Genomic DNA, 27,229 nt, shown 5'->3' on the forward strand with positions numbered 1-27,229 from the left:
ACTCTCAAAGAAATGAATGGAGCATTCTGGGAATTGTAGTTTCACAACAGCTGGGAGCCAGAAGTTGCCTACCCCTGTCCTAGACTGATCCCTTCAACTTTGGTGGCTTTGGACAACTGATACAACCCATATTACTCTATATTGTTATATTAGCAAGGTCTTCTTCTCCCTGCAGCCTCTGCTCCTGACCCCAGTCTTCTAAGTGTGAAATAACTAGCTACTCTGTTTTCATGGCTGACGCTGAAACACAATGAAACTCTGAAAATTCTATTTATGCTTCCGATTCGAGTCTAGGGATGAGCGAATAAAACTTAGTTTCAATACTGTACAGAGCGAGCGCTCCGTACAGTATTAGAATGTATTGGCTCTGATGAGCTGAAGTTATTACTTCTCGAAGTCTCGCGAGACTTTGCAAATTAACTTCAGAAATTGATTTATACAGTAAAAAACATTTCCTGAACTCGGATTCGGTTCCAAGTGGTATATCGCAAAGTAATAACTTCTGCTCATCAGAGCCAATACATTCTAATACTGTACGGAGTGCTCGCTCCCTACAGTATTGAAAAAAAAAGTTTTATGCGAATCGACTTCGGATGTTTCATCCGAAGTCGATTCGCTCATCCCTATTCGAGTTATTAAAATTGAAGAGTTGCTTAGTCGCACACTGCTTTTTACGTGTGTAGATTTCTACCCATCGAATAGTATATAGAAAACAACCCCATTGAATAGTATATAGAAACCAACCCCATCCAATAGTATATAGAAACCAACCCCATTGAATAGTATATAGAAACCAACCCCATCCAGTAGTATATAGAAACCAACCCCATCCAATAGTATATAGAAACCAACCCCATCGAATAGTATATAGAAAACAACCCCATTGAATAGTATATAGAAACCAACCCCATCCAGTAGTATATAGAAACCAACCCCATCCAGTAGTATATAGAAACCAACCCCATCCAGTAGTATATAGAAACCAACCCCATCCAGTAGTATATAGAAACCAACCCCATTGAATAGTATATAGAAACCAACCCCATCCAGTAGTATATAGAAACCAACCCCATCCAATAGTATATAGAAACCAACCCCATCGAATAGTATATAGAAAACAACCCCATTGAATAGTATATAGAAACCAACCCCATCCAGTAGTATATAGAAACCAACCCCATCCAGTAGTATATAGAAACCAACCCCATCCAGTAGTATATACTGTAGAAACCAACCCCATCCAGTAGTATATAGAAACCAACCCCATCCAGTAGTATATAGAAACCAACCCCATCCAGTAGTATATAGAAACCAACCCCATCCAATAGTATATAGAAACCAACCCCATCCAGTAGTATATAGAAAAACTCCAGAAATATCAAGATTCGTTGTTTCTTAATCAATACAAGTTGCTTTATTAAATCTGCGGCTGGTTAGTTATGTTTCGGTCTATTTTGGCCTTTTTCAATCTTTGACAGAGCATAAAAGAGTAACATGAATAACATGATTCATTTTGATATACAATGGCAGTGGTACGTTTTACACAATAACATGATATTCTAAATCCATCATACAATCTCATAATTAATTGGAGATAAAATACTCCAGATCTCATGATATATCAGGGATGCCTCAAAGAAAAGGAATATGTGGTTTCAAATGAAAAGTAACACAAATTCATACGGAAGTCGCTCAAAATCATAGAATAATTGTATCATTCCGGTTTCTGGTCCGCTGGAACACATAGTAGCCATTAGTAACAGTGGTGGTAACTCTATATGTCAATTGTTAAGGATCTTGTAGATGCAGATACCTGTGAGGGTCCCCCGTATAGATACAGGGATATATATAGCTGTATGAACCTATGTCATATCATCCAGATCGGAGGATAGAGAGTGAGAGTTTAGCAAATAGGAAATATGGGGATACCTGGTGCCGCTGTCAGAGGGAAGATTAAGATAAGGACGGTATGCGCTCAGAAGGATAAGCGTGCAACCGCACCGCGATGTGTAGGAGACAAGGTGTGGGGAGACCTGGCGTCCCTTTAGCAGCACGCGCCTTCCCGATACCTTTGGTGCGCATGCGCTATAGGATGTGTCTCAATTCTGAGAGGTATATGGTGTGGAACGCACCGTTCCTATGTATGCAGCGTTGTAGGCTGTTTGTGAAGTACAGGACCAGGCATGGCGTATTGTGTGTAATGTGCTGGCAAGATGAGAAATAAAAGGAGAGAGAAGACAGAAGGGGGGGGGGGGGAGAGGGGTAATACAGAATACATCTCAGCACAGATACCTCAGATAGTAAGTCAAATAAATCCAATCACTAAAAAACAACAGGAGAGAGGTCATGTAATATGAATTACAATGGATAGATAGAATCAGTCAGGAATGGTACTGTGTACCACTAAGAATTTGTGTTACTTTTCATTTGAAACCACTGTCAGGGATTGCGCTCTCAAGCAGGGCGGCGGAGACAGATTTGTGTGCAGACAACAGGATAAACTTCAAATAAGGTTCCACTTTATTGTAGTGCAAAAAATAAAGAGCCTTTACACTTTCGGCAAAAACGTAAAACAAATCCTGCTCGTCTGAGCACTAACTAATACAGGTCAGTATCTGGCTCACCTGTTAAACCCAGGTCACACAGGGCGTCAGGCTTTTCTTTAGTCAGGATGGCAGCCAGCCTCCTGAACTTATCTCCAGACATCACTTCACCCAGACTGACAGCCTGGGATGGGTTTTTATTTCCCCTTAACAATTCCAGATGAGACACCTGGAGATCCCTCAGGCTTAGGGGATAACAGGCCCTGGAATGGGGTGGACTGGGGAGGTCCCACTACCAAGCCTACCTTCCCCAGTCCAATAAAATCCAGCCCATGAACTACTAAAGAAAATAGCTTCAGCAACTACCGTATTTTTCGCCCCATAATACACCCACTTTTCCCCCCAAAAAAGTGCGTCTTATGGGGCGAATGCTGAAATTTTTACTCCGCTAACACTGATACATCGCCGGCCGCGATGCTGCACAGTGCGGCCTGCGATGTATCAGCAGGGTGGGAGGAAGGAGGGGCTGGAGGCCGGCAACTTGTGGCGGGGCCCGGTGCAGTCACTGTACTCTATTACACCGGGCCCCGCTCACACCAGTATTCATACGGAAAGTGTGGCCAATCCATATATAAAGTGTAGGCAAGGTAGCGCAATCCACTACTCACTATGAAACTCCCGTACTAGCAGGCACTGCAGGCTGGCCGGTCACTCACTTTCTCATGGCGCATGCTCCGCTTGCTTAATTTTCATTTCAAGTGGGGGGAGCATGCGTGAGGAAGTGAGTGAACGGCCAGCCTGCAGTGCCTGCTAGAACGGCAGTTTCATACTGAGTAGTGGGTTCCGCTACCTTGCCTACACTTTACATATGGATTGGCCACACTTTACATATGAATACAGGTGTGAGCGGGGCCCGATGTAATAGAGTACAGTAACTGCACTGGGCCTCCCCGCAATTTTAACACCAGTTGCCGGCCTCCACCCCCTGTATTTGGGTCACTATTTACAAAGGGACACTGTTATGGGGGGGATCTGTGGATGACACTATAGCATAAGATGCTATATGTGTCATCCACAGATCCCCCCCTATAACAGTGTCATCCACAGATCCCCCCCCATAACAGTGCCATCCACATCCCCCATAACAGTGCCATCCACAGATCCCCCCCCAAAACCGTGCCATCCACAGATCCCCCCCCCCAAAACAGTGCCATCCACAGATCCCCCCATAACAGTGCCATCCACAAATCCCCCCCATAACAGTGCCATTCTCAGATCCCCCCATAACAGTGCCATCCACAGATCCCCCCCAAAACAGTGCCATCCACAGATCCCCCCCATAACAGTGCCATCCACAAATCCCCCCCATAACAGTGCCATCCTCAGATCCCCCATAACAGTGCCATCCACAGATCCCCCCCATAACAGTGCCATCCACAGATCCCCCCCCATAACAGTGCCATCCACAGATCCCCCCCCCCCATAACAGTGTCATCCACAGATCCCAATAACAGTGTCATCCACAGATCCGCCATAACAGTGCGTTATCCACAGATACCCTCCATAACAGTGTCATCCACAGATCTCCCATAATAGTGTCATCCACAGACCACCATTAGTTCAAAACCCACCAAAAGCACACCTTTTGGTTCAAAATATTTTTTTCTTATTTTCCTCCTCAAAAACCTAGGTGCGTCTTATAAGGCGAAAAATACGGTTTGTTTGCTGAAGCCAGCACCATCCTGGATCTTACTTACTTCACCCAGTTGAGATATGCACCCCTTCCAGGACTTTACCGTATATTCTTCTGTTCACATTACCACACCACATATTCCTTTTCTTTGATGCATCACTGATATATCATGAGATCTGGAGCATTTTATCTCCAGTCATTTGACCAATTAATTATGAGATTGTATAATGAATTTAGTATATCATGTTATTGTGTAAAACATACCACTGCCACTGTATATTAAAATGAATGTTATTTATGTTATTTTGTTTTCCTCTGTTATAGTTTGAAAAAGGCCAAAATAGGCCGAAAGGTAACTAAAGAGCCGCAGGTTTAATAAAACAACTTGTATTGATTAAGAAACAACGGATCTTAACGACTCAATAAAATGTGAGCATTCATTCTTGGCCATAGATTTGTTCGATGGAGTCATTATTCATCCCTGGCTCACAATTAGGCTTTTATAATTGTGATTTACTCCAACGTTCCTCAGTTGACTGAAGACGAATCTTGTATCAATATTTGTGTAAATTTTCATGTCTTATCATCAGCTCCAACATTAACTGCCCAAGTAGACAAATAATTAGTACCGTATGTTTTTATTGATACAGGGCTGTCGGATAAAAGATCAGGGCTGCAATTAAAGGAGCTGTCCAGCTTTTGGCCATTTTTTCTTGCCTGTCCCCCAGAGCGTGATGGACCTTACTTGCTCTCTACTGCTCCATTCTGGCTCGATGGCTCTCTTTATGGTATTCAGGTCCAGACTTGTAAACCTGCTGGGATCGGGTGGGATCATGTCTGCCACAGCTGACTGGCCTCTGCGGTGATGTGTCCCCAAGCAGCACATCACTGCTGGGTCATGTGCCACTTTGGGACATGTCACCACTGAGGTAAGCCATTGACTGTAGAGGCGCACAGGAACCCGTCCGTACAGAAAGCTACTGGCCAGGACTGGAATATCACTGAATGGCCTCAGGGTGCTGGAACAGAGCGGTTAAGGGGAAGTGAGTATGAGTTGAGTTGAATACCCTGTGGTGGACAGGCACCAGGGGCATAGCTATAGGGGGTGCAGAGGTAGCAGTCGCTACCGGGCCCAGGAGCCTGAGGGGCCCAAAGACCCTTGTGCTGCATAAGAAGACACACAAAGCACTGAGGGATGGGGGGCCCAAGCCTAACTCTTGCACCAGGGCCCATGAGCCTTTAGCTACGCCCCTGACAGGCACTAAATGCCGAAAAGCTAGAAAACACCTTTAAGGTGGTGTCCATGAAAGGGATCAGTTTACATTTCATAATTGCAGTATGTTAAGCGTATCTGATGGAAAAGAATCCATAGTGTATTGATAGCCTAGGGCCTCACTGACCTAACGTATAGCAAAATGGTGTCCTGGGCTTACTTTGTTTTTCAATGTAATAGCTTAGTAGACCGCACTATTCCATACATATGCATACAAGTAGAAAAAAAAAGTATACCAAACATCCTTACATCAGTATACACACGTGGACAAAATTATTGGTACCCTTCCGTTGAAGAAATAAAAACCCACAATGGTCACTGAAATAAATTGAAACTGACAAAAGTAATAATAAATAAAAATTTACTGAAAATCAGCCAATGCTTTTGAATAGTGGTTCAACAGAATAATTTATAAAACAAATTAATGAAACTGTCCTGGACAAAAATGATGGTGTCCTTAGGGGTGGGTTCACATCACGTTTTTGTCATAAGTTTAACGTACACAAAAAAATGTATATGTTAACAGACAGATGCAATACTGTGGCTTACGTCACCATAGAGTTCCACTGTCCTATTAGTACACACAAAACCAGTCCTAATCACACAGGAGGACAAGTTACTTCACAACACTGAGATTATGATCCTCAATACAGATGATAAAACCTTCAACTGAATCTTTGTAGGAATGGAGTTCATGAGGAGACATGAAGTACAGAGAGGAGGTGGGGGTATAGTAATGAGCAACAGCACTTGTATGCAGTCTCCATTACCACAGCCACAAGTCTGTCCTGTCCATCCTCTCTGTACTTCATGTCTCCTCATGAACTCCATTCCTACAGAGATTCAGTTGAAGATCTTATCATCTGTATTTAGAATATTAATCCCTGACAAGTAGAGCAGAGAGGAGGATGAGGCAGCTCTTTACCTTAGTGCTGAGAACCCCTTTAAGACCAGCATTTTAAATGCCCATAGTTGGCGGAGGATCTGCCAAAGTTATAAAGAAGTACAGGCCTCTCCATAACTTTGGTACATCCAGCTGCAGTTCTACATGTAAGGCAGCTTCCTATCTGTCTTACATTTAGACCATTTTCTATGTCTAAAACAGGCGTAGAAAATGGTAAATGAGACAGAACTACCAGCCTGTCCCCTTCCCGTTCCATGCGACGCCCACAATTCTAGACCTGGCGTGAGCAGGGAAAAGTTGCAGATAGCGTTGCAACTAACCGTTGCGCTGCTATCTGCGCCTGGAATATGCCCAATTTAGGCGTATTTCAGATTAGTAAATGACCCCCTATGTTCTTTTCTTTGCTTCAATTTTGCATCTGTGAACATAGAGCTGATGTGAATTGCCAAAAAGCTCCACTTTTGCCTCATCTGTCCAAAGGACATTCTCCCAGAAGCTTTGTGGTTTGTCAATATGCATTTGGCAAATTCCAATCTCGCTTTTTTATGATTTGCTTTCAACAGTGGTTTCCTCCTCACTCGTCTTCCAGTAAGTCCACTTTGGCTAAGACGGTGCTGGATGGTGTGACCTGACACTGATGTACCTTGACTTTGGAGTTCAACTCTAATCTCTTTGGAAGTTGTTCTTTGGTTTCCATGCGTATTATCCATCTCTTCAATTTGTCATCAATTTTCCTTTTGTGGCCACGTCCAGGGAGGTTGGCTACAGTCCTGTTCACCTTTAAACGTCTGAATAATATATGCAACTATAGTAACAGGAACATCAAGCTGTTTGTAGATAGTCTTATAGCCTTTTTCCTTAAGATGTGTGTCTATAATTTTCTTTCTTATCTCCTGAGACAACTCTCTCCTTTCTTTGGTTGATGTTAGGTGTGGTACACACCATGATAACAAACAGCAGAGTTGGGGGGCTTTTTCAAAACTGGTGTAAAGGAAAACTGGCGTAGTTGCCCATAGCAACCAATCAGATTCCACCTTTCATTTTTCAGAGCTCCTTTGGAAAATGAAAGGCGGAATCTGATCTGGTTGCTTTGGGCAACTAGGCCAGTTTTCCTTTACACAAGTGACTACTTTTCACCCTCTAAAAAGGCAGACTGACCGATTACAAGTTTGAAGACACTTGTGATGCTAATTACAGGACACACCTTAGTTTTACATGTCCCTATGGTCAAATTATGTTTTATAGGGGTACCATCATTTTTGTCCAGGCCAATTTCATTAGTTTTTTTATTTTTTATTATTATGTTGAATAACAATTCAAAAGCAATGTCTGATTTTTAGTAACTTTTTAGTTATTATTACTTTTATCATTTTCAAGTTATTTCAGTGACCCTTATTGGTTTTTATTTCTCTAATTGTAGTGTACCAACAATTTTGTCCACATGTGTACATTTGGAAGTTTTCTACCTCCTTAGGTACCAAAAAACCCCTAAGTGAACAGAACCAAAAGCCATGATCCTCAACCTGTGGCTTTAAAGTTAGTACAAAACATACCCTAAAAGCTGCAGAATTGGGAAGTGCAGTTTTACAGCAGCTAGAGGTTCACCTGTTGGAGGCCACAGCTATAAGGTTTTCAGTAGTATGTAAAGTCATGAATGTTAATTTCTATATTAATTAAAAAGAAGTATGAAAAAGAGGAGTTTGCAATAATATTGTAGAAGCCTTCTAAAGGATGAAAGGTTCTATGTTTGAAATCACTTGACCTCTCGCGGTCAGTCACTCAGTGCTGTCATCTGTCCAATCAGTGGACGAGATAGCACAGTTTGGCTATTTTCAGTTAGGTGTAAGGTGGCCTAAGGGGGTGAGGGAGTGGGACCTGACTACACATTGCACTACAATCTTGCCTACGATATGCCATCATGGCTGAGCAGCCTGACAGGAAAATATGTAACAGGGGTGTTGCTAGGATCTCAAAAGATCTGGGGCCCAAGCCCCAATGACTATGGTCCAGTTCTCTAAGTCGCCCCCCCTCCCCCCCGCACACCGCATTTTGCTGTACCTGCTATACAGCAGCACATACCTGTCACATCCAGGGCCTCCCAGGTGACGTCTCCTCTGATGTAGATCTTCTCTTTCATCATCTTCTCCATTTGGTCTGTATAATTTCTCTTAGCCGTCTGGTTCCCATTATGCAAGACCGAAAACAAAATCCTGTCGACAGGACTTTTGTTTTCGTTCTGCATAACGGAAACCAGACGGTTCCGTTATGATTCCCATAGACTTCTATTATGACGGAATGCCTCTTTAATGCCTTATAACGGAAAACAAAAACGGAATCCATAACAGTGATGTGAACCCACCCTAAATAACATAATCCCCTCCCACAGCCGCCTTCAACATACAGTCCCATGTAAAAAAAAAACATCACTCCCTTCAGCCCTAATATACAGTCCCAGCTAAATAACCACAACTCCCAGCATTGGTTTTCCTCTCCCTTCACTTACCTCTCCTTATGTAGCAGACATCACCACAGCTTCTTCCCCCAGGACTTCTCCTCTTCACTGCCGTCCTCTCCTGCACTGGTCACATGATGGTGACATCACCGCAGGTCTGGGCCTGGGGCAAAACATCAGGGGCCCAGGCCCCAAATGTTTTAACCTAGCAACGCCCCTGATATGTAGTATATGCATGTTCCAGAGTGTAGTGTGCAGTGAGGCCTCAAACCCCCCCCCCCCCCAATCTCCACGGGCACCTCTGCAAGTGGTGACCACCAGTCGTGCTCACATTCTAGGACAGGTTGCAGGCAGCCTCCTTAAATCATTTCCAGAGAACCCCATGAATCGGATAACACATTTTATTTATAGCAATTAACTTGATCGGGTCACAGCGGACATATTGCATAAGAACCCAGTTTTCCCATAAAATGGTCATAAAAATACAGCACACGTCATGAAAATTCTTTATTTTTTTTATACCTTGTGCCACTTGTTTTCTGTCATGCAGAAACTAAACAGGAACAGATGGTGCGTGCGCTGCTTCTGAGGAATGCCAGCCTTTATAATGCTAATTTTTGTGTAGAAGTGAGCTCTTTAGTCTAAAATAATCCCCAGACTCTACGGAAGAATGACATTCACGTGCTACCCTTTATAACAGCAACTCAACCATTCTGACTTGTTCCGTATGAAAAGCTGCTGAAAATATTTATGTTGAGAGGCCTCAGCGACCCTTCTAGGCCCTTTTTTTATTTTAATTTTTTGATATGGAGAATATGATTGCATATTTCATACTTATAGGATAAACTGTCATCTGTCTCGCTGTAAAAATACAACATTTCATTTGTATTTCCAGCTTGAAGCCGCCAGTCGTGTTTTCACAGGTCAGCCATTGTAATACGCAGTTTACAGGGCCCTGTCTGTAACTTCAAGAATAAATGCCCATTGATCATAAGAACAACACAGATCGGGGAATCGTATGCGACTGTGCAGTAAAAGCTCCTACATATTTTATTATGGCGCAAATAAACACCGAGGGGTTGTTTTATGCTACTTTCACACTTGTGTTGTTAATTCAGATATTGAGATCCGGCAGAGGATCTCAATACCGGAAATAAACGGATCAGTTTTGTACAGCAGGATGCAGTTGTTAGGATGTAGTTGTGCGAAATCAAAGCGGAATAAACTGATCCGTCATTAAATACATTGAAAGTCAATGGGTGAAAAATCCTGAAAAAACAGATCTGTCACCATTGGCTAAGGCTACTTTCACACCAGAGTTTTTGCTGCATTCGGCAGGGTTCAGCAAAAATGCTTCCATTACTGATAATACAACGGATCGGGTTGTATTATCTTTAACATAGCCAAGACGGATCCGTCATGAACTCCATTGAAAGTCAATGGAGAACAGATCCATATTCTATTGTGTCAGATTTTGTCAGAGAAAACGGATCCGTCCCCATTGACTTGCATTGTTTGTGCGTCATGACGTTTTGCTCCGCATTCCAGGACGGAAAGAAAACCGCAGCATGCTACGGTTTGCTCTCCGGTATGAGAACGGAACAGAATGCATTTTGGAGCACTCCATTTTGTTCAGCTCCTTTGCTGGCTGGATTCATGTTTCTATCACATTATACACTGCTCGTTACCATGGGTACGTCCACCTTGCAATCCATCAGTGGTGGTCGTGCTTGCACAATATAGGAAAAGGCACCAGCCTATGTGCGCTCCCATTGTTCCGGCCACCTGAGAGGCTGACGCTTTTTCCTATATTGTGCAGGAATGCATGGCGCTATTAAAACAGGAATGTCAGGAGTGGTGAAAGGTCCTCTTTAAGGCTCCATTCAGACGTCCTTATGAATGGTCCGGATCCATTCCGCAATTATGCGGAACGGGTGCGGACCCATTCATTTTCAATGGGGCTGGAAAAGTTGCGGACAGCACACGATGTGCTGTCCGTATTCACACTTCCGTTCCGTGGCCCCGAACTACCGGTCTGCGGCTCCGCAAAAAAATAGAACATGTCCTAATCTTGTCCACAATAACGGACAAGAATAGGCATTTTCTATTATATTGCCAGTGCAATTGCGGATCTGCATAACACTTACGGACGTGTGAATGGACCCTAAGTCTAAATTTCCTGCAGGTTCCTTGCTCTCCATTTTGATCAATCCTAAATGCAGCAAGAAAAAATTGGCTAATTATTTAAAGAAAGCTAAAAAGGCATCAGTTCTGCTCTTTACCCCCATCATATCTGCTGCGATGCACAGTGCTTTAGCTCTAATTTAAAATGGGCCTTCTATAAACCACTGAGCTATCCATAAATGTAGGTGAAATTTAAGAGCTTTGTCCTAAGTTTCAACTCGTTGTTTGAATCCTATGATCTAGACGTTTGGTCTTCTTGTTTACTTTGGGTGATTTACCGTCTGGACATATATTGTTTGTGCATTTTTTAGGAATGCAAGCAGCTGTGTAGAGTCCTGCAGGCAAGACATTGTTTACATGTTGTTTGCTAGTCTGAGATTTCATTTCACATATCGTACAAGGTCAAGAACAAACAGGATTGTAAGAGGTAGAATATGGATTCAAATTAGCAAATTGATGACCGAGTATTAAAGGGGAAAAAAAAGAAATAAATCATTAGGGTGTGTCCCTACACAATCTTCCAGGTGGTATAACAAATGGACGACACAAATCTAAGTAAAGAGTCTCCAGAATTGTTATTACATGGGCAATACAGGTATTTACTAAAACATACACTCACCTAAAGAATTATTAGGAACACCTGTTCTATTTCTCATTAATGCGATTATCTAGTCAACCAATCACATGGCAGTTGCTTCAATGCATGTAGGGTTGTGGTCCTGGTCAAGACAATCTCCTGAACTCCAAACTGAATGTCAGAATGGGAAAGAAAGGTGATTTAAGCAATTTTGAGCATGGCATGGGTGTTGGTGCCAGACGGGCCGGTCTGAGTATTTCACAATTTGCTCAGTTACTGGGATTTTCACGCACAACCATTTCTAGGGTTTACAAAGAATGGTGTGAAAAGGGAAAAACATCCAGTATGCGGCAGCCCTGTGGGTGAAAATGCCTTGTTGATGCTAGAGGTCAGAGGAGAATGGGCCGACTGATTCAAGCTGATAGAAGAGCAACGTTGACTGAAATAACCACTCGTTGCAACCGAGGTATGCAGCAAAGCATCTGTGAAGCCACAACAAGAATCTTAAAACATAACATTTAATGTCTAAATTTCTAAAATCCTTGATACAATGTGCGAAAAAGAAAATTAAATATAGTGAGATGAACACGGTGCAGGGCCCTCAATGGCTATGGCCCATGGTCATCTCAGTATATTGATAAATTAAATTAAAGTGCACGGCGGCACTTAGAGGGTAAACCAGTGTGTCCTACCGGTACCCAGGATAGGTTGTCAGTTGCTTCAACACACGATGATCCAGTAAACGTTCTTCCTGTATAGATGGTCGGATGAACCAATAGGGAGATAGCAACCGGCTGACAGTTTACCACATGTGTGTAGGGTCCCTAAGGAAATCCTATGGCTGTCTAGCCAATACCCTAGAAACTAGAAATGTGATAGCAACCTGACCACAGGGCACTCGTCCTTGAAAGGACGACCCTGTCCGGAACCTTTCCCTGATTCTATAAACTATATGTCCCTAATTTATGCATGAGCATAGTCCCTACACGCATGTTTCACTGCCAGGACATTAGGCAGTTCATCAGGAGAGATGATATAATAGTGAAACAGGTCAATCGCAGATAGAGTGGAAAAAACCTGATGACCAGAGATGACACAGTCAGTCAAAGTGGTCAGTAGGTGCATGAGGATAATCGGCTCCTATGTGGGCTACCCCATAGATGGAGGGGTTTAGGAATAATGCAGTAAACCGATATGTGTAGCTGCATATGCACATAGGAGCCGATTATCCTCGTGCACCTACTGACCACTTTGACTGACTGTGTCATCTCTGGTCATCAGGTTTTTTCCACTCTATCTGCGATTGACCTGTTTCACTATTATATCATCTCTCCTGATGAACTGCCTAATGTCCTGGCAGTGAAACATGCGTGTAGGGACTATGCTCATGCATAAATTAGGGACATATAGTTTATAGAATCAGGGAAAGGTTCCGGACAGGGTCGTCCTTTCAAGGACGAGTGCCCTGTGGTCAGGTTGCTATCACATTTCTAGTTTCTAGGGTATTGGCTAGACAGCCATAGGATTTCCTTAAACTGTCAGCCGGTTGCTATCTCCCTATTGGTTCATCCGACCATCTATACAGGAAGAACGTTTACTGGATCATCGTGTGTTGAAGCAACTGACAACCTATCCTGGGTACCGGTAGGACACACTGGTTTACCCTCTAAGTGCCGCCGTGCACTTTAATTTAATTTATCAATATACTGAGATGACCATGGGCCATAGCCATTGAGGGCCCTGCACCGTGTTCATCTCACTATATTTAATTTTCTTTTTCGCACATTGTATCAAGGATTTTAGAAATTTAGACATTAAATGTTATGTTTTAAGATTATTCCTCCTGAGTGACAATTGTATTCTGGATAATCAAGAAGGCAGATACAGCTTGATCTGACCTCCTCAAGTACTTATGAATTTTGAAGCCACAACAAGCACAACCTTGAGGCGGATGGGCTACAACAGCAGAAGACCACACCAGGTACCGCTCATCTCCACTACAAATAGGAAAAAGAGGCTACAATTTGCACAAGCTCACCAAAATTGGACTGTTGAAGACTGGAAAAATGTTGCCTGGTCTGATGAGTCTCGATTTCTGTTGAGACATTCAAATGGTAGAGTCCAAATTTGGCCATCCCTCATGACCATCATGTACCCATCCTCTGATGGCTACTTCCAGCAGGATAATGCACCATGTCACAAAGCTCGAATCATTTCAAATTGGTTTCTTGAACATGACAATGAGTTCACTGTAATAAAATGGCCCCCACAGTCAACAGATCTCAACCCAATAGAGCATCTTTGGGATGTGGTAGAACGGGAGCTTCGTGCCCTGGATGTGCATCCCTCAAATCTCCATCAACTGCAAGATGCTATCCTATCAATATGGGCCAAAATTTCTAAAGAATGCTATCAGCACCTTGCTGAATCAATGCCACGTAGAATTAAGGCGGTTCTGAAGGCAAAAGGGGGTCCAACACCGTATTAGTATGGTGTTCCTAATAATTCTTTAGGTGAGTGTATATCAGGAGAGCTGACAGCTCCCTCATTCAAGTCCCTCATTTTATGCTTCTATGCAAGAATTCTTGGACGTACCTATTGAAGACCCATCCTTAGGTCATCAGATGCTTGGCGTCTGACTCCTAGAGTCCCCACTGATCAGTTCTTTTCATGATCTGTGGTACTGGAAATACACAGCTCTGTAAATGGGAGCAGCTCTGCAGTAACCGGGAACGGCCACTAAAGCTGTTTTTTCCCTGGGTCTGGTTCTGCCACCACAGGCCATAAAAACAGCTGATTGGTGTGAGCTACAGGATTCGGACATGGGCCAAACTGATAGTTATGACCTATCCTAAGCATCAGTAGGTATGTCCTGAAAATCCCTTTAACTGGATTGAATACTTTCTTCCAAATTTCTCCACAGATAACTGTGGTGGTGGTCCTAGCATCGGGGCACCCTCTGACCTGATTATCGTTGGTGAACCTTTGTATAAAAAAAAATGCTATGGAGTGAATTATGGGGTTATTATTTTCTTTATAGGGTTAGAAAAGCCAGACATTGACCACTAGCTGGTTCGAAAGTGTTCATCTTTCAGCTCTTCAGACAAGCAACAGAGGGGTCTTTGTTATGGTTCTTATGAGAAGCACAATGGCTAGATCATATTCAGTGTGGTCATCCAGGTGCGTTGACACTTAACCGGACCGTTGGCCAGTTTAACAGTATAAAATCCTATCAAATGGCTAAATTTGGAGCATCCAGAGTCCTAAAGTTCCCGCAGTTGTAGGCATTCCAATTGCTGCCATATGGTACTTCTGTTGGCTTTTACTGATTCTCTTGGTATTTTTGTGGCTAGTTTCTGGAATACCCCCTTGTCTGCTGTTTTGTCTCTATCCATGGTTCTGTGGACCCTATTTGTCTACAACTCTTTGCATTCCGGTCATTCTAGTAGGTCTGTTTCTAGCAAGCTTGGACTAGTTTTCTGAATCCTAGGGGTACTCTTAGCTTCCTAGCAATTGAAGTGCTTAAAGGGGTTCTGCAGTTTTTTTTTACTGGTAATATGGCAAGACTGTTTTTCATGGGTTATATAGAAAAAAAACTCTGTATGCCCATGTAGGCACATGGACCGGTTTTAAGCTATAGACTCCATATTATCAATCCATTCAACGGAGCCCTGAGCTGAGTCTTCTAATTTCCTCATTAAATTACTGTATTTTCTTTGCAAATATAACTTGCCATGGACGTTTTCCTGCATGAATTAAAATGTATGACTCCTGAACTCATTGCATCATAAAATGTGCTAACCGATATCAAATGTTCATGCATCTCTAATGCAGTGCCAGAAAAACACTTGAAGCCAATGAAAAAGGAGGAAGCGATCCTTGGAGAGAAATTTCTTTGATGCAGCAGTCTAATTTTAGGGTAATTTTTCAGAAAACAGTTGTTACAAGGAAGCAATAAAAAATTACTTGTAAATATAAGACCTGTACTTTTTTGTCAAGTTAAAAATTCTATTTAACTATCTTATCTGTTTCTAAGAAAGTTGGGCGGCAATACTAGTGGTCATATTACCTACCCGTGTTTCCAGTAATGGCTGGATAGAATTTAAATTAAAATTCAATGCTGTGACTTAAAGGGGTATTCAAGTTACCCATTTTTTCTTAACAAACAGCACCAATGTGTTTAATTTAGTGTAAAATGCATAATACACCTCAGTAGGTCCCTGATAACATTGTATGCTGCCAGTCTGCTCTTGTTGTGATCCTGTTCCATCTCTAACTCTCATGGCATTGGCGCTACCATTACATGACTTTAGATCAGCCAATCAGACTATTGCCTATAATCCCCCACAGCCATAAACCCGTGAGTCTCTGCTCATTGATTGATTGAGGAAATATTATGGTCACTATCTGAAACCACAGCCAGCAAACTCAGAAACTGCTACCAGTCTTCCTTAAAGGGGTTCTGATTCCTAGGGGTACTCTTAGCTTCCTAGCAACTGAAGTGCTTAAAGGGGTTCTGCAGTTTTTTTAAACTGATGATCTATCCTCTGGATAGATCATCAGCATCTGATCGGCGGGGGTCCAACTCCCGGGACCCTTGCCGATCAGCTGTTTGAGAATGTAGCAGCGCCGGCAGTAGCACCGCGGCCTTCTCGCTGTTTACCACAGGCACAGTGACGTCACAACTAGTATCAATGGCCTGGGCAGGGCTAAGCTCTGTTCACTTGAATGGAGCTTAGCCCCGCCCAGGCCTTCGGTAAACAGCGAGAAGGTCACGGTGCTACTGTCAGCGCCGCTGCCTTCTCAAACAGCTGATCGGCAGGGGGTCTGGATAGATGCTGATGATCTATCCAGAGGATAGATTATCAGTAAAAAAAAAACTACAGAACCCCTTTAAGCACTTCAGTTGCTAGGAAGCTAAGAGTACCCCTTGGATTCAGAAAACTGGTCCAAGCTTGCTAGAAACAGACCTACTAGAATGACCGGAATGCAAAGAGTGGTAGACAAACAGGGTTCACAGAACCATGGATAGAGACAAAACAGCAGACAAGGGGGTATTCCAGAAACTAGCCACAAAAATACCAAGAGAATCAGTAAAAGCCAATTCTGCAGACGAGGGGTTAATCCAGAAATCAAGCCAAGGTCGATACACAGAGGGTTAACACGCAGGTCATAAGGCTACTTTCACACTAGCGGCAGAACGGATGCGACGGGCTGTTCACCCGGTCTGATCCGTCCTGCCACTATTTCGCCGTGCCGCCGGACTGTCGCTCCATCCCTATTGACTATAATGGGGACGGGGGCAGAGCTCTGGCGCAGCACGACAGTGCACGGCAAAAGGCCGCCGGACTAAAAGTACTGCATGTCCGACTTTTTATTCTGGCGGCTTCTCACCGCGAACTGCCGTGCTGCGCCGGAGCTCCACCGCCATCCCCCATTATAGTCAATGGGGATGGAGCGGCAGCACGGCGAAATAGCGGCAGGATGGATCTGACAGGGTGAACAGCCTGTTTGATCCGTCCTGCCGCTAGTGTGAAAGAAGCCTTAGTTAAGGTACAAAGCACAGAGATACAGAGAACACTCCACACAATCACAGGCGATCTTACTCACTGAGTAGCAGTCTTAAATTCTCTGCCTAGCTCTGGGATTGGACACTGAGCCAGAACCTGATTGGCTTGGCTTCCAGCTTCACCGATAAGTCAACCACCTGGGGCTTGACTGTTTGACATGGTAACCCTCCTGACAGATAGGTTCTTAGCAGAGCCGCTTGAAACACACATCTCCTCCAGAATACACCTGACAGAGAAGGAAACAATCTGCACATGCTTGACCAGCCCATTGCTACAAACTACAGGTCTTAACCCTGGCTAAGTGGGATGGTCTACAAATGTGTTTTTGTTAATAGCTTTATATTGGGGACGTTATTGCATGTCACTAGTTTTAAAAAAAAAGTTCTACTTTGTACAGTCATAATACCCCTTTAAACTTACCATACACGTAGATAGAAGTAGTATGATGTTTGAACAGCAATTCAGCTAATGAACTATCATTACACCAATACAGTAACTATACACTCACCTAAAGAATTATTAGGAACACCTGTTCTATTTCTCAATAATGTGATTATCTAGTCAACCAATCACATGGCAGTTGCTTCAATGCATGTAGTGTTGTGGTCCTGGTCAAGACAATCTCCTGAACTCCAAACTGAATGTCAGAATGGGAAAGAAAGGTGATTTAAGCAATTTTGAGCGTGGCATGGTTGTTGGTGCCAGACGGGCCGGTCTGAGTATTTCACAATCTGCTCAGTTACTGGGATTTTCACGCACAACCATTTCTAGGGTTTACAAAGAATGGTGTGAAAAGGGAAAAACATCCAGTATGCGGCAGTCCTGTGGGTGAAAATGCCTTGTTGATGCTAAAGGTCAGAGGAGAATGGGCCGACTGATTCAAGCTGATAGAAGAGCAACGTTGACTGAAATAAGCACTCGGTACAACCGAGGTATGCAGCAAAGCATTTGTGAAGCCACAACACGCACAACCTTGAGGCGGATGGGCTACAACAGCAGAAGACCCCACCGGGTACCACTCATCTCCACTACAAATAGGAAAAAGAGGCTACAATTTGCACGAGCTCACCAAAATTGTACTGTTGAAGACTGGAAAAATGTTGCCTGGTCTGATGAGTCTCGATTTCTGTTGAGACATTCAAAGTCCGAATTTGGCGTAAACAGAATGAGAACATGTATCCATCATGCCTTGTTACCACTGTGCAGATCTCAACCCAATATAGCATCTTTAGGATGTGTTGGAACGGGAGCTTCGTGCCCTGGATGTGCATCCCTCAAATCTTCATCAACTGCAAGATGCTATCCTATCAATATGGGCCACCTTGTTGAATCAATGCCACGTAGAATTAGGGCAGTTCTGAAGGCAAAAGGGGGTCCAACACCGTATTAGTATGGTGTTCCTAATAATTATTTAGGTGAGTGTATATTGGCCTTGTGTTTCAGACTGGCCACACATGCTCCACGACTCCAGGCGATGAACAGTCTTTCTAGAAATGTAATTTTAGGAACTATTGTTCATAGACTCATCGTTCATAGACTAGCATTTACAAAATTTTAAACACAGTTGGCTTCTGGCTCGTATGGAGACACAGTTGGCTTCTGGCTTGTATGGAGACACAGTTGGCTTCTGGCTCGTATGGAGACACAGTTGGCTTCTTTGGGAGACTTTTTTTATTGACTCGAGACATGCACACCAGGAAGAGTCCAGGTAGAACATTTATAGAGAGCAGCATAGGGAAGAGCAGACTCTAAATATGCACCTATTTTTGGTTGTAGTAATAAAAAATAGCTGCCTAAGGGGCAGACTTGGATGATTTATTTTTATTTTTTTAAAGATCAGCATAAAGAAGTTATCTCATCAGGACAACCCATGTCCATATGACCTGTTAGGGCACATGGACTTCATGAAGGCGGCGCCCTGTTTGGCACTACCCTCTATGAGCCATGGAGAGTCGTTCTGTAAAAATGACTGACCTCCATGTAATATTGTATTTCCCTTCCAGTCAAAGCAGGAGAGGAAATGTCCGGCCAAAGAAGACTTACTCTTGTTGGCGTGCCGGGAGTTGGATCCACAGTGCTCAGCTGAGAGGGGTTGTTGCTAACAAGACATCACCTTTAACCCAGGAGCTGGATAACGAGTGTCGCCGTGTTGCAGCCGGATCTCCACCTGTCCCCATTATAGTGAATGGGGCCGGACAGACGTCCGGCAGAGCACAGCTGTACACAGTAGTTACGGATTCGGCAGGGTTTTCCCTTGCCGGAACGAGGAACGCCTGTGTGAAACAGGCCTACTTTATTATCCCATTATTTGGCAGCTCAGAGGGGATTTACAAACAGCAATATCAAAATGGGGTCTCCTCCTGTTGCCACTTGATGAGTTCATATATACGTATTTTTGCATAACTATAGATTATCTTCTTTCAGGCAGAATACTGAACGGAAATAGCGCAGCCACTTTAGAACCTTCCCTTGGTTTGCAAAATATTGCCACGCTGCACGTGCCAGCCGGCTGGTATCGATGTCATCTGTAGGATCTGTTGTCTCCACCTGAATGTATGGCTCTTCCAGAATAATTTAATGAGCCATCTGGTAATATTTTTCAATCTTGTACAGAATCTCCAGGAAGACGATAAAACCATCATGTTTTCTTTGCATCACAAGCCGAAATGTTTACTTCTGTGCCGCAAGACCGTGCCATTAACACTTCAGACATATATTCTGCTGAGCGCAGCGTTGACACACATTTATTTCTTTTTTTAAGGGAAGCGGTGGCATGGCATCAAAAGTGAGAGAAAATAGACTCTAGTCTGTCAGGTTGCATCTGATGCTTTATGTGCCTAGTGTGTAATGTTAACAAAGGAAACCTCAAGAATTGGCGCAAAGCAAGGGAAAGTCGCATTCGTGGAACTTTATTGTGACAAATTGCAGGGCGTGTTACATGATGCATTTTATACAGTGGTGCTACAACATTAGTGAAATGTTCTTCATATGAAGTGATGTGACCTAAAATATTTTCACATCTTTATCTAAATCAGACATTTTCAGCTTGGGATCCACAGTTAGGGTACCAGTCGGGTTGCATTGGCAAATGCTGTCACTCTCAATTGCCCTGGGACAGCCATATAGAGCATAGACTATACAACCCCATACACATGAGTATTGTTGGCTGACGATCTAACGTGTATAAGTAGCTCCCAACTCCCCTCTGATAGAAAAGGAACTGGCAAGTTGAAGTTCATCATGCTGTTCTTTTGTTGGATATTTGGCTTGGCTGTTTTCCCTTGTCATGTTCCAAGGCTTGTTATAAAGTTGGACTTTGACTCCTAGGGAGTCACTTCCAGAAGGTGGCGATAGTGACATAGTTCTCTTTCCCTGGGAGATACTTTGGATATTTTTTTTTCCCATGGAGCATTGCTAAGGGTACTTTCACACTTGCGTTGCCTGAACTGCCTGCCTTTTTTAAACTTATCAGGATCCTAATCAGTCTGAAAAATGCCTGATCAGTCAGAAAAATGCATTGCAATACCCAGTGGTGTATCTCGGTTATAAATATAAATTTGACCCACCCCTTCCTGTCAAGGCCAAACCCCTTCCTCTGTAAACCCCACCTCTTCCTCTTTAGGCTCCACCCTTTCCTTAAAAAGATTTATCACAAATGTATGTATGAAATAAAAAAAAATGTCTATCATCTAAAAGTTATTTAAAAAAAAATAAACTATGCACATTCCTAGTTTGACACAAATATTTAGTATTTTGCAGATGTATACAAAATATATAAAAATCTGTAAAATACAAAGTATGTGTGTCAGAAGTTGCACTTTAAAAAAAAAAAGAAGAAAGCAAGGCACTGATTAGTCGCTTTGGATCCTAAATGTCCATCCAGGGTGTATGTGCCCATTACACACAGATGTAGCAGAGCTCAGTTTGTCACTGAGCACTCCTTGCGCACTGCCTGTAATTTTTGCATAGGGCTGCACGTACGCCAAGTGCTTACTGGAGATTAGTTCTCCCCTGCAGACACAAGTTCAGCGCCATCTGCATGTGACCAGCGCATCAGAGACTGGTGATGGGCACCGGGGTCACTGCCCCAGCACTCCGGGCACTCACCACCTGAATATCCCCTCCATGTCCTTGATCTGCTTTCTGCTGAACTTCTTGAACTTGGTGTACGGGTTGAAGACCCTCATGTGCGGCGGCTCCCGCTCCGCCTCCCCTGGGTCCTCCATCCGCAGGCACCAGTTCAGACTGGAGGCCAGCGTGTCCTCAGCCATCATGTCCCTTCACTGGCTGCAGCAGCCACCTGTCCCCCTTACATGAGAAGATGCAGCCGGCACTGGTCATGTGACCGCTCCCCCATGTAATGCTGCCTCTGATTGGAGGAGAGGGAGGGGCGGGGATTGGTCCAGAGAGACCGAGAGGAGGAGGATGCTGAAGGCAGAGGAGCGAGCAGTCACTGGAGTGTAACTATCACTAAGCAAACAAGGCATTTTGCCGCCCCATTGTCAAGTGCCTTGTTTGCCTTGTGATAGATACACCCCTGGCAATACCGGATCCGCAATTTTCTTTTCACGTTTTTAAAGGTCTGCGCAATTTGAATGCCGGATCCGGCACTAATACATTCCTATGGAAACAAATGCCGGATCCGTCCTGAAAAGTCAAAAAGACTGAACTGAAGACATCCTGATGCATCCTGAACGGATTACTCTCCATTCAGATTGTATGGGGATAAAACTGATCAGTTCTTTTCAGGTATAGAGCCCCTAGGACGGAACTCAATGCCGGAAAATAAAAACGCTAGTGTGAAAGTAGCCTAAAAAGTTTCCATACACAGCTGGTATTTTAAAGGAGAGCCAGCACGCTTCCTAAGCTGCGTTCTCCTGAGACGTAAGCTGCCACCAAAGGTGTCTGGCAGTGGCTTTCTCTTACCACTGAAAACACATACATGCTTAACCAAACAGAGTAAGGCTTCCGTATCCGTACTGTGGCCCACAAACCATGGATCCCCAGTACGCGGATATCTTCCGTGTGCATTTTGCAATTTTCTCACTCCCATTAATAAAAATGGTAATTCTCGTCCACAATACAGACAAGAATAGGACATGTTCTATCATTTGTGGCACGGACGTATAGAGGCAGACAGAACACAGTTCATATGCATCTGCCGTCCGTTTTTTTTCTGGACCTTTATTGCAATCTGCAAAAAAATTTGGATCAGACATGGATGCAAAATACGGTTGTGTGCTTGAGCCCTGTGTTTGCCTGTGCGGAAGTCTGAGAGAGAGCGGTTAGCGGAATGAGTGTTTGGCAGATAGCTATTGAAGGCGTATAGGCAGCTTAACTCCAACTGGTGTAGATTTAAAGGCTATAGACACCTTTTGGGCAATTTTGTTTATGATTGCATTTTACTCAATTTGGGCTAAACATAATTTTTTTAGGCTACTTTCCGTCTGTGAGATCCGTTCAGGGCTCTCACCAGCGGTCCAAAATGGATCCGTTTTGCCCTATTGCATTCTGAATGGAAAAGGATCCGCTCAGAATGCATCAGTTTGCCTCTGATCAGTCTCCATTCCGCTTTGGAGGCGGACACCAACTGCTTGCAGCGTTTTGGTGTCCACCTGACGAAACTGAGCCAAACGGATCAGTCCAGGCACACAATGTAAGTCAATGGGGACGGATCCGTTTTCTCTGACGCAATCTGGCACATCAGAAAACGGATCCGTCTCCAATTGACTTTTAATGGAGTTCATGACGAATCTGTCTTGGCTATGTTACAGATAATACAAACGGATCCGTTCATGACTGATGCATGCGGTTGTATTATTGTAACGGATCCGTTTTTGCAGATCCATGATGAATCTGCCCGAAACGCGAGTGTGAAAGTAGCCTTAGGCCTCATGCACACGACCGTTGTTGTGTTCCGTTTCGCAAAATGGGGTTCCGTTGTTCCGTGATCCGTTTCCGTTTTTGTTTCGGTCCGCGAATTGTTTTCCGTAAAAAAAAATAGGACAGGTTATATTTTTTTGATGGACTGGTTAATGCACGCGGATGACAAACGGTGCATTAGCCGAGTTTTCAACGAACCAATTGAAAGTCAACGGGTCCGCAGAAAATCACGAAAAACGGAACAACGGACACGGAATAAAACAACGGTCGTGTGCATGAGGCCTTAATTTGTTATTAAACATTTCCAGTTTTTGTGATACATGTGGTTAAAATCCACTCCTAAGTTCAGGTCAGCTGACAGCTCATGTGAAGGCTGATCTCTGATCTCACCTCATAAACACTCATTTAAACCATATTCGTATCAGTTTATGAGGTCAGGAGATCAGTGATAAGGCTTTACATGAGCCCTCAGCTGATCTGAACTCAAGAGGAATAGTCTGCAAATTGACAGATTTTTAACCACATGTGTCACAAAAACTGCTTAAAATTGAGTGTTGAAAACATGATTTTTGGCCCAAAATGAGTAAAATGCAATGCAGTAATTTAAAAAATTACCCTCAAGGTGTCCAAGGTGTTTTATGCTTGGCCATAGACTTCTATTATGACTAATCAAAACGGAATGCCTCTTAAAGGTTAAGCCGAACATATATTTATAAATGAGGCATAATATACGCCAATTTGGTAGCCCCACCCACTTTGACATTCAAAACGCTTTTCTGCCGTGTTTCATTCTTTTTGACGAAAAATAAGGAGAAAACTGTTGATATGTTTGGCGCAAATCAAAACACTGTTATTTTTGGTGCACTTTACACCACAATTCTGGCGCAATATGATTAGTCAAGCTCCCCCATTGTATGAAGGCGCCCCTGATTATAAAATGTTTGGAGGCGTTTTTGCATTGGATATGGGTATATAATATGATTTTATTTTTATTTTATTTTATAATACAGGTATTATGTTGGCCAAAAGGGTAAAAATGGTCTTGGCAGGAAAGGGTTACATCTCTGCCTTGGACTGTGGATCAGTGAGACAGGTAGCCTGGGTGGTGTTCTGCAGCTTTGACAATTTTTCAATTAAATTTAGCTTTAATGGGATATTATTTTGCAGGAGCACATTGTCTTTATTAGTGCAGTCAGAATTCTCCTACAGTAAACTGTTTTATAATGACATTTTCTCGGAGTAATGCCTGCCTTCAATTAACTTACTAAATATCAAGTCAAAAAGTGCCTGCTCCGTTTCTTTTTTTTACTTAGCTCATTTGGTGAGGATGCACGTTCTTCTGGATGAACGCTTTTATGCTGATTTCTTTCCTGGCTCATAAATAGATTCATGCCGCGTCTCTGCTGTGGAAGGAACTGTAAGGAATATGTAGCTGGCCTTTAAAGGGAATCTGTCACCAGTTTTAGGGCGCCCTAACTAAGGGCAACATAAACTAGTGACCGATCCCCTTACCAAAATGCCTTGGTCACCTTCTTTAATTTTCCCGGACATTTTGCTAATGTCTTATATTCAAGCATCAGCGCATGCCAATGAGTTCTGAATATTCATGAGCTCCTGACTGCTGTGGGGGAGCCAAGAGCTCATGAATATCAGGACTCATCGGCATGAGCTGAAGCTGTTAGAACCTAGCAGCATAAAACTGCTGACAGATTCCCTTTAATGGGAGAAAATGTATATTATTTTGCCTTCTGGGTGATTTCTTAAAGAGGACCTTTCATGGGTCCAGACATTATAAGCTAAGTATCAGGATATGTAGGGCATAGTGCAGGGATCTGACTGCACTTACTATTTTTTCTGGGCGCCGCTCCGTTCACCAGCTGTGGCCCCTGTTGTATTCTCCCGCCTGGTATGCTAATTTTAGCATCGGAACAAGGAGGAGCTGTGTCTTTCTCCATGGGCGTCACCTTCTCTCTGGCTGTGACGCTCTCCGCCGCGATTGGACCACGCTACAGCCAGGGAGAAGGAGACGCCCATTGAGAAACAGGGCAATCTCCTGCTCCTTGTTCCAATGCTAAAATTAGCATACAGGGCGGGAGAATACAACGGGGGCCACAGCGGGGCCAACGGAGCGGCGCCCAGAAAAAATAGTAAGTGCAGTTAGATCCCTGCACTATGCCCTACGTTTCCTGATACGTCGCCGGAACTGCCTGCTGGATCCGGCAAAACGTATGCCAACTGATGGCATTAGTAAGACTGATCAGGATCCTGATCAGTCTTAAAAATGCCTGATCAGTCAAAAAAATGCATTGAAATGCCAGATCCGGCATTTATTTTTTTCACTTTTTTTTCGGTCTGCGCATATGGGAAAAAATGCCGGCATTCAGGCAAGACTTCATTTATTTTTCGCCGGAGATAAAACGGTTTTCTCTTTTGCTTGATCAGTCAAATTGACTGAACTGAAGACATCCTTATGCATCCTGAATGGATTACTCTCCATTCAGAATGCATGGGGATATGCCTGATCAGTTCTTTTCCGGTATTAAGCCCCTGTGACGGAACTCTTTGCCAGAAAAGAAAAACGCTAATGTGAAAGTAGCCTTAGTTTATAATGTCTGGACCCATGAAAGGTCCTCTTTAAACCAGCTTGCAGGGTCATCACACACAGAGCAGCAGTGCAACACTACAGCAATACTACGTCCTAGACATGAATACTTTCTCTTTTTGGTGACACTATGGGGGAGATTTATTATCCTGAAAAGTTGCATTAAAAAAATCACAAACTAGGAGGTCATTTACCAAATGATATATCTGTCGCAGATTGCGGTGCAAAGGTTATTTCGGGGTACTTGCTCCTCGTCAGTGCAAAGTGCAATTCTGGCTGGCTGAACTGAGCATGATCAACCTGCAAAATGTAGGTTGCTACTGAAAATAATTAATGGGTTTATTCCAGTCATTTTAATGAATTCCCTTTCTACAGGATAGGAGCTAACTATTAGGTCAGAGTGGGATCTAATAAGAACGGGATCTAATAAGAACAGGGGCCCCTGAAATGAACAGAGCGGCAGTGTGCACTGCCACTCCATTCATGTCTGTGAGACCTGCCGAAATAGCAGAGCACTGTACTCCGCTATTTACAGGAATCCCCTAAAGACAAATGGAGCCGCACTGCACATGCTCGACCCGCCGTTCCATTCATTTCGGGGCCCTTGCGAGGTAATGGGTCCCTGTTCTTTGGATCCCCACCCATATAATAGGTATCCCCTATCCTTTGGATAAGGGATTACCGTACTTTAAATTACCGCAATACCTTTTTAATGAAACCTGAGTGCCAGGATATACCGCATTCTGGATCGATGAACGGTCATAAAAAGTTTATAAAATGATCTGTGGATTACAGAACAGAACCTCAAGAACCAAAATAAATTATGGTAATATCGGATTCTTCCCACTGGATATATCTGAGGTCTCAGATTATCTTGTACTTCTGTGCTGGTCTGTCAGCTTTTTGGAATATTTGACACCAGATTGCAGTCGTTTTTTTGTGCTATTATATTATTATTACAGTACAACTAAACAACTGTTTATTTCTTATTTTTTTGCAGCCCACACACCGGATGGCAGGATTACGAGAATGGTGTCGAAAAGATCCCCACTGCCTGCATCACAGTAGAAGATGCTGAACTCATGGCTCGCCTGGTATCCCGCGGTGTTAAAATTGTTGTCAATCTCTATATGGGAGCAGTCCAGCATCCAGACGCTGATTCATTCAATACAGTGGCGGAAATTGTTGGGAGCAAATATCCGGAGCAGGTAGGTGATCAGGCAAGCAGATAATACAGAACCGAGCTCACACATCGCCCATCTTCTGTGCAAAGGAAGTTTGTGTTTTAGCTGATAAGAAAATGTTGCAGGCATCTTACACTTGTCCAATGTGAATATAACATCTGTTTATAGTAAGTCCTAAGATGAAGGGTGGGTCCACCATGAGCAGCAGGTTCTGGTGAGGTATAGCGTAGCACTGACCGCAAACAGTCCGTGGAGTTTAAAGGGAACCCAGGGACGGACTGGGAATCTAAAGTGATCCTGGAAAAAATACTAAAAGTTGCCCCGTTTTGTATTGGGGTCCAAATTGATGGAAGGCAGGGCCAGC

At 43.4% G+C, this 27,229-nt stretch overlaps 1 protein-coding gene across 2 annotated transcripts in view; it reads left to right on the plus strand.

Moving 5' to 3' along the window:
* CPQ (carboxypeptidase Q) overlaps positions 1 to 27,229 on the plus strand; it is a 492,137-nt gene that overhangs the window by 139,346 nt on the left and 325,562 nt on the right. For both annotated transcript variants that reach the window (XM_044293689.1, XM_044293688.1), the window contains exon 4: positions 26,682 to 26,889. In XM_044293689.1, the coding sequence (XP_044149624.1) occupies positions 26,682 to 26,889 (208 nt within the window). The remainder of the gene's footprint in view (positions 1 to 26,681; positions 26,890 to 27,229) is intronic.

This window comes from Bufo gargarizans, chromosome 5 (assembly GCF_014858855.1).
Source record: "Bufo gargarizans isolate SCDJY-AF-19 chromosome 5, ASM1485885v1, whole genome shotgun sequence".
Taxonomy (NCBI): Eukaryota; Metazoa; Chordata; class Amphibia; order Anura; family Bufonidae; genus Bufo; species Bufo gargarizans.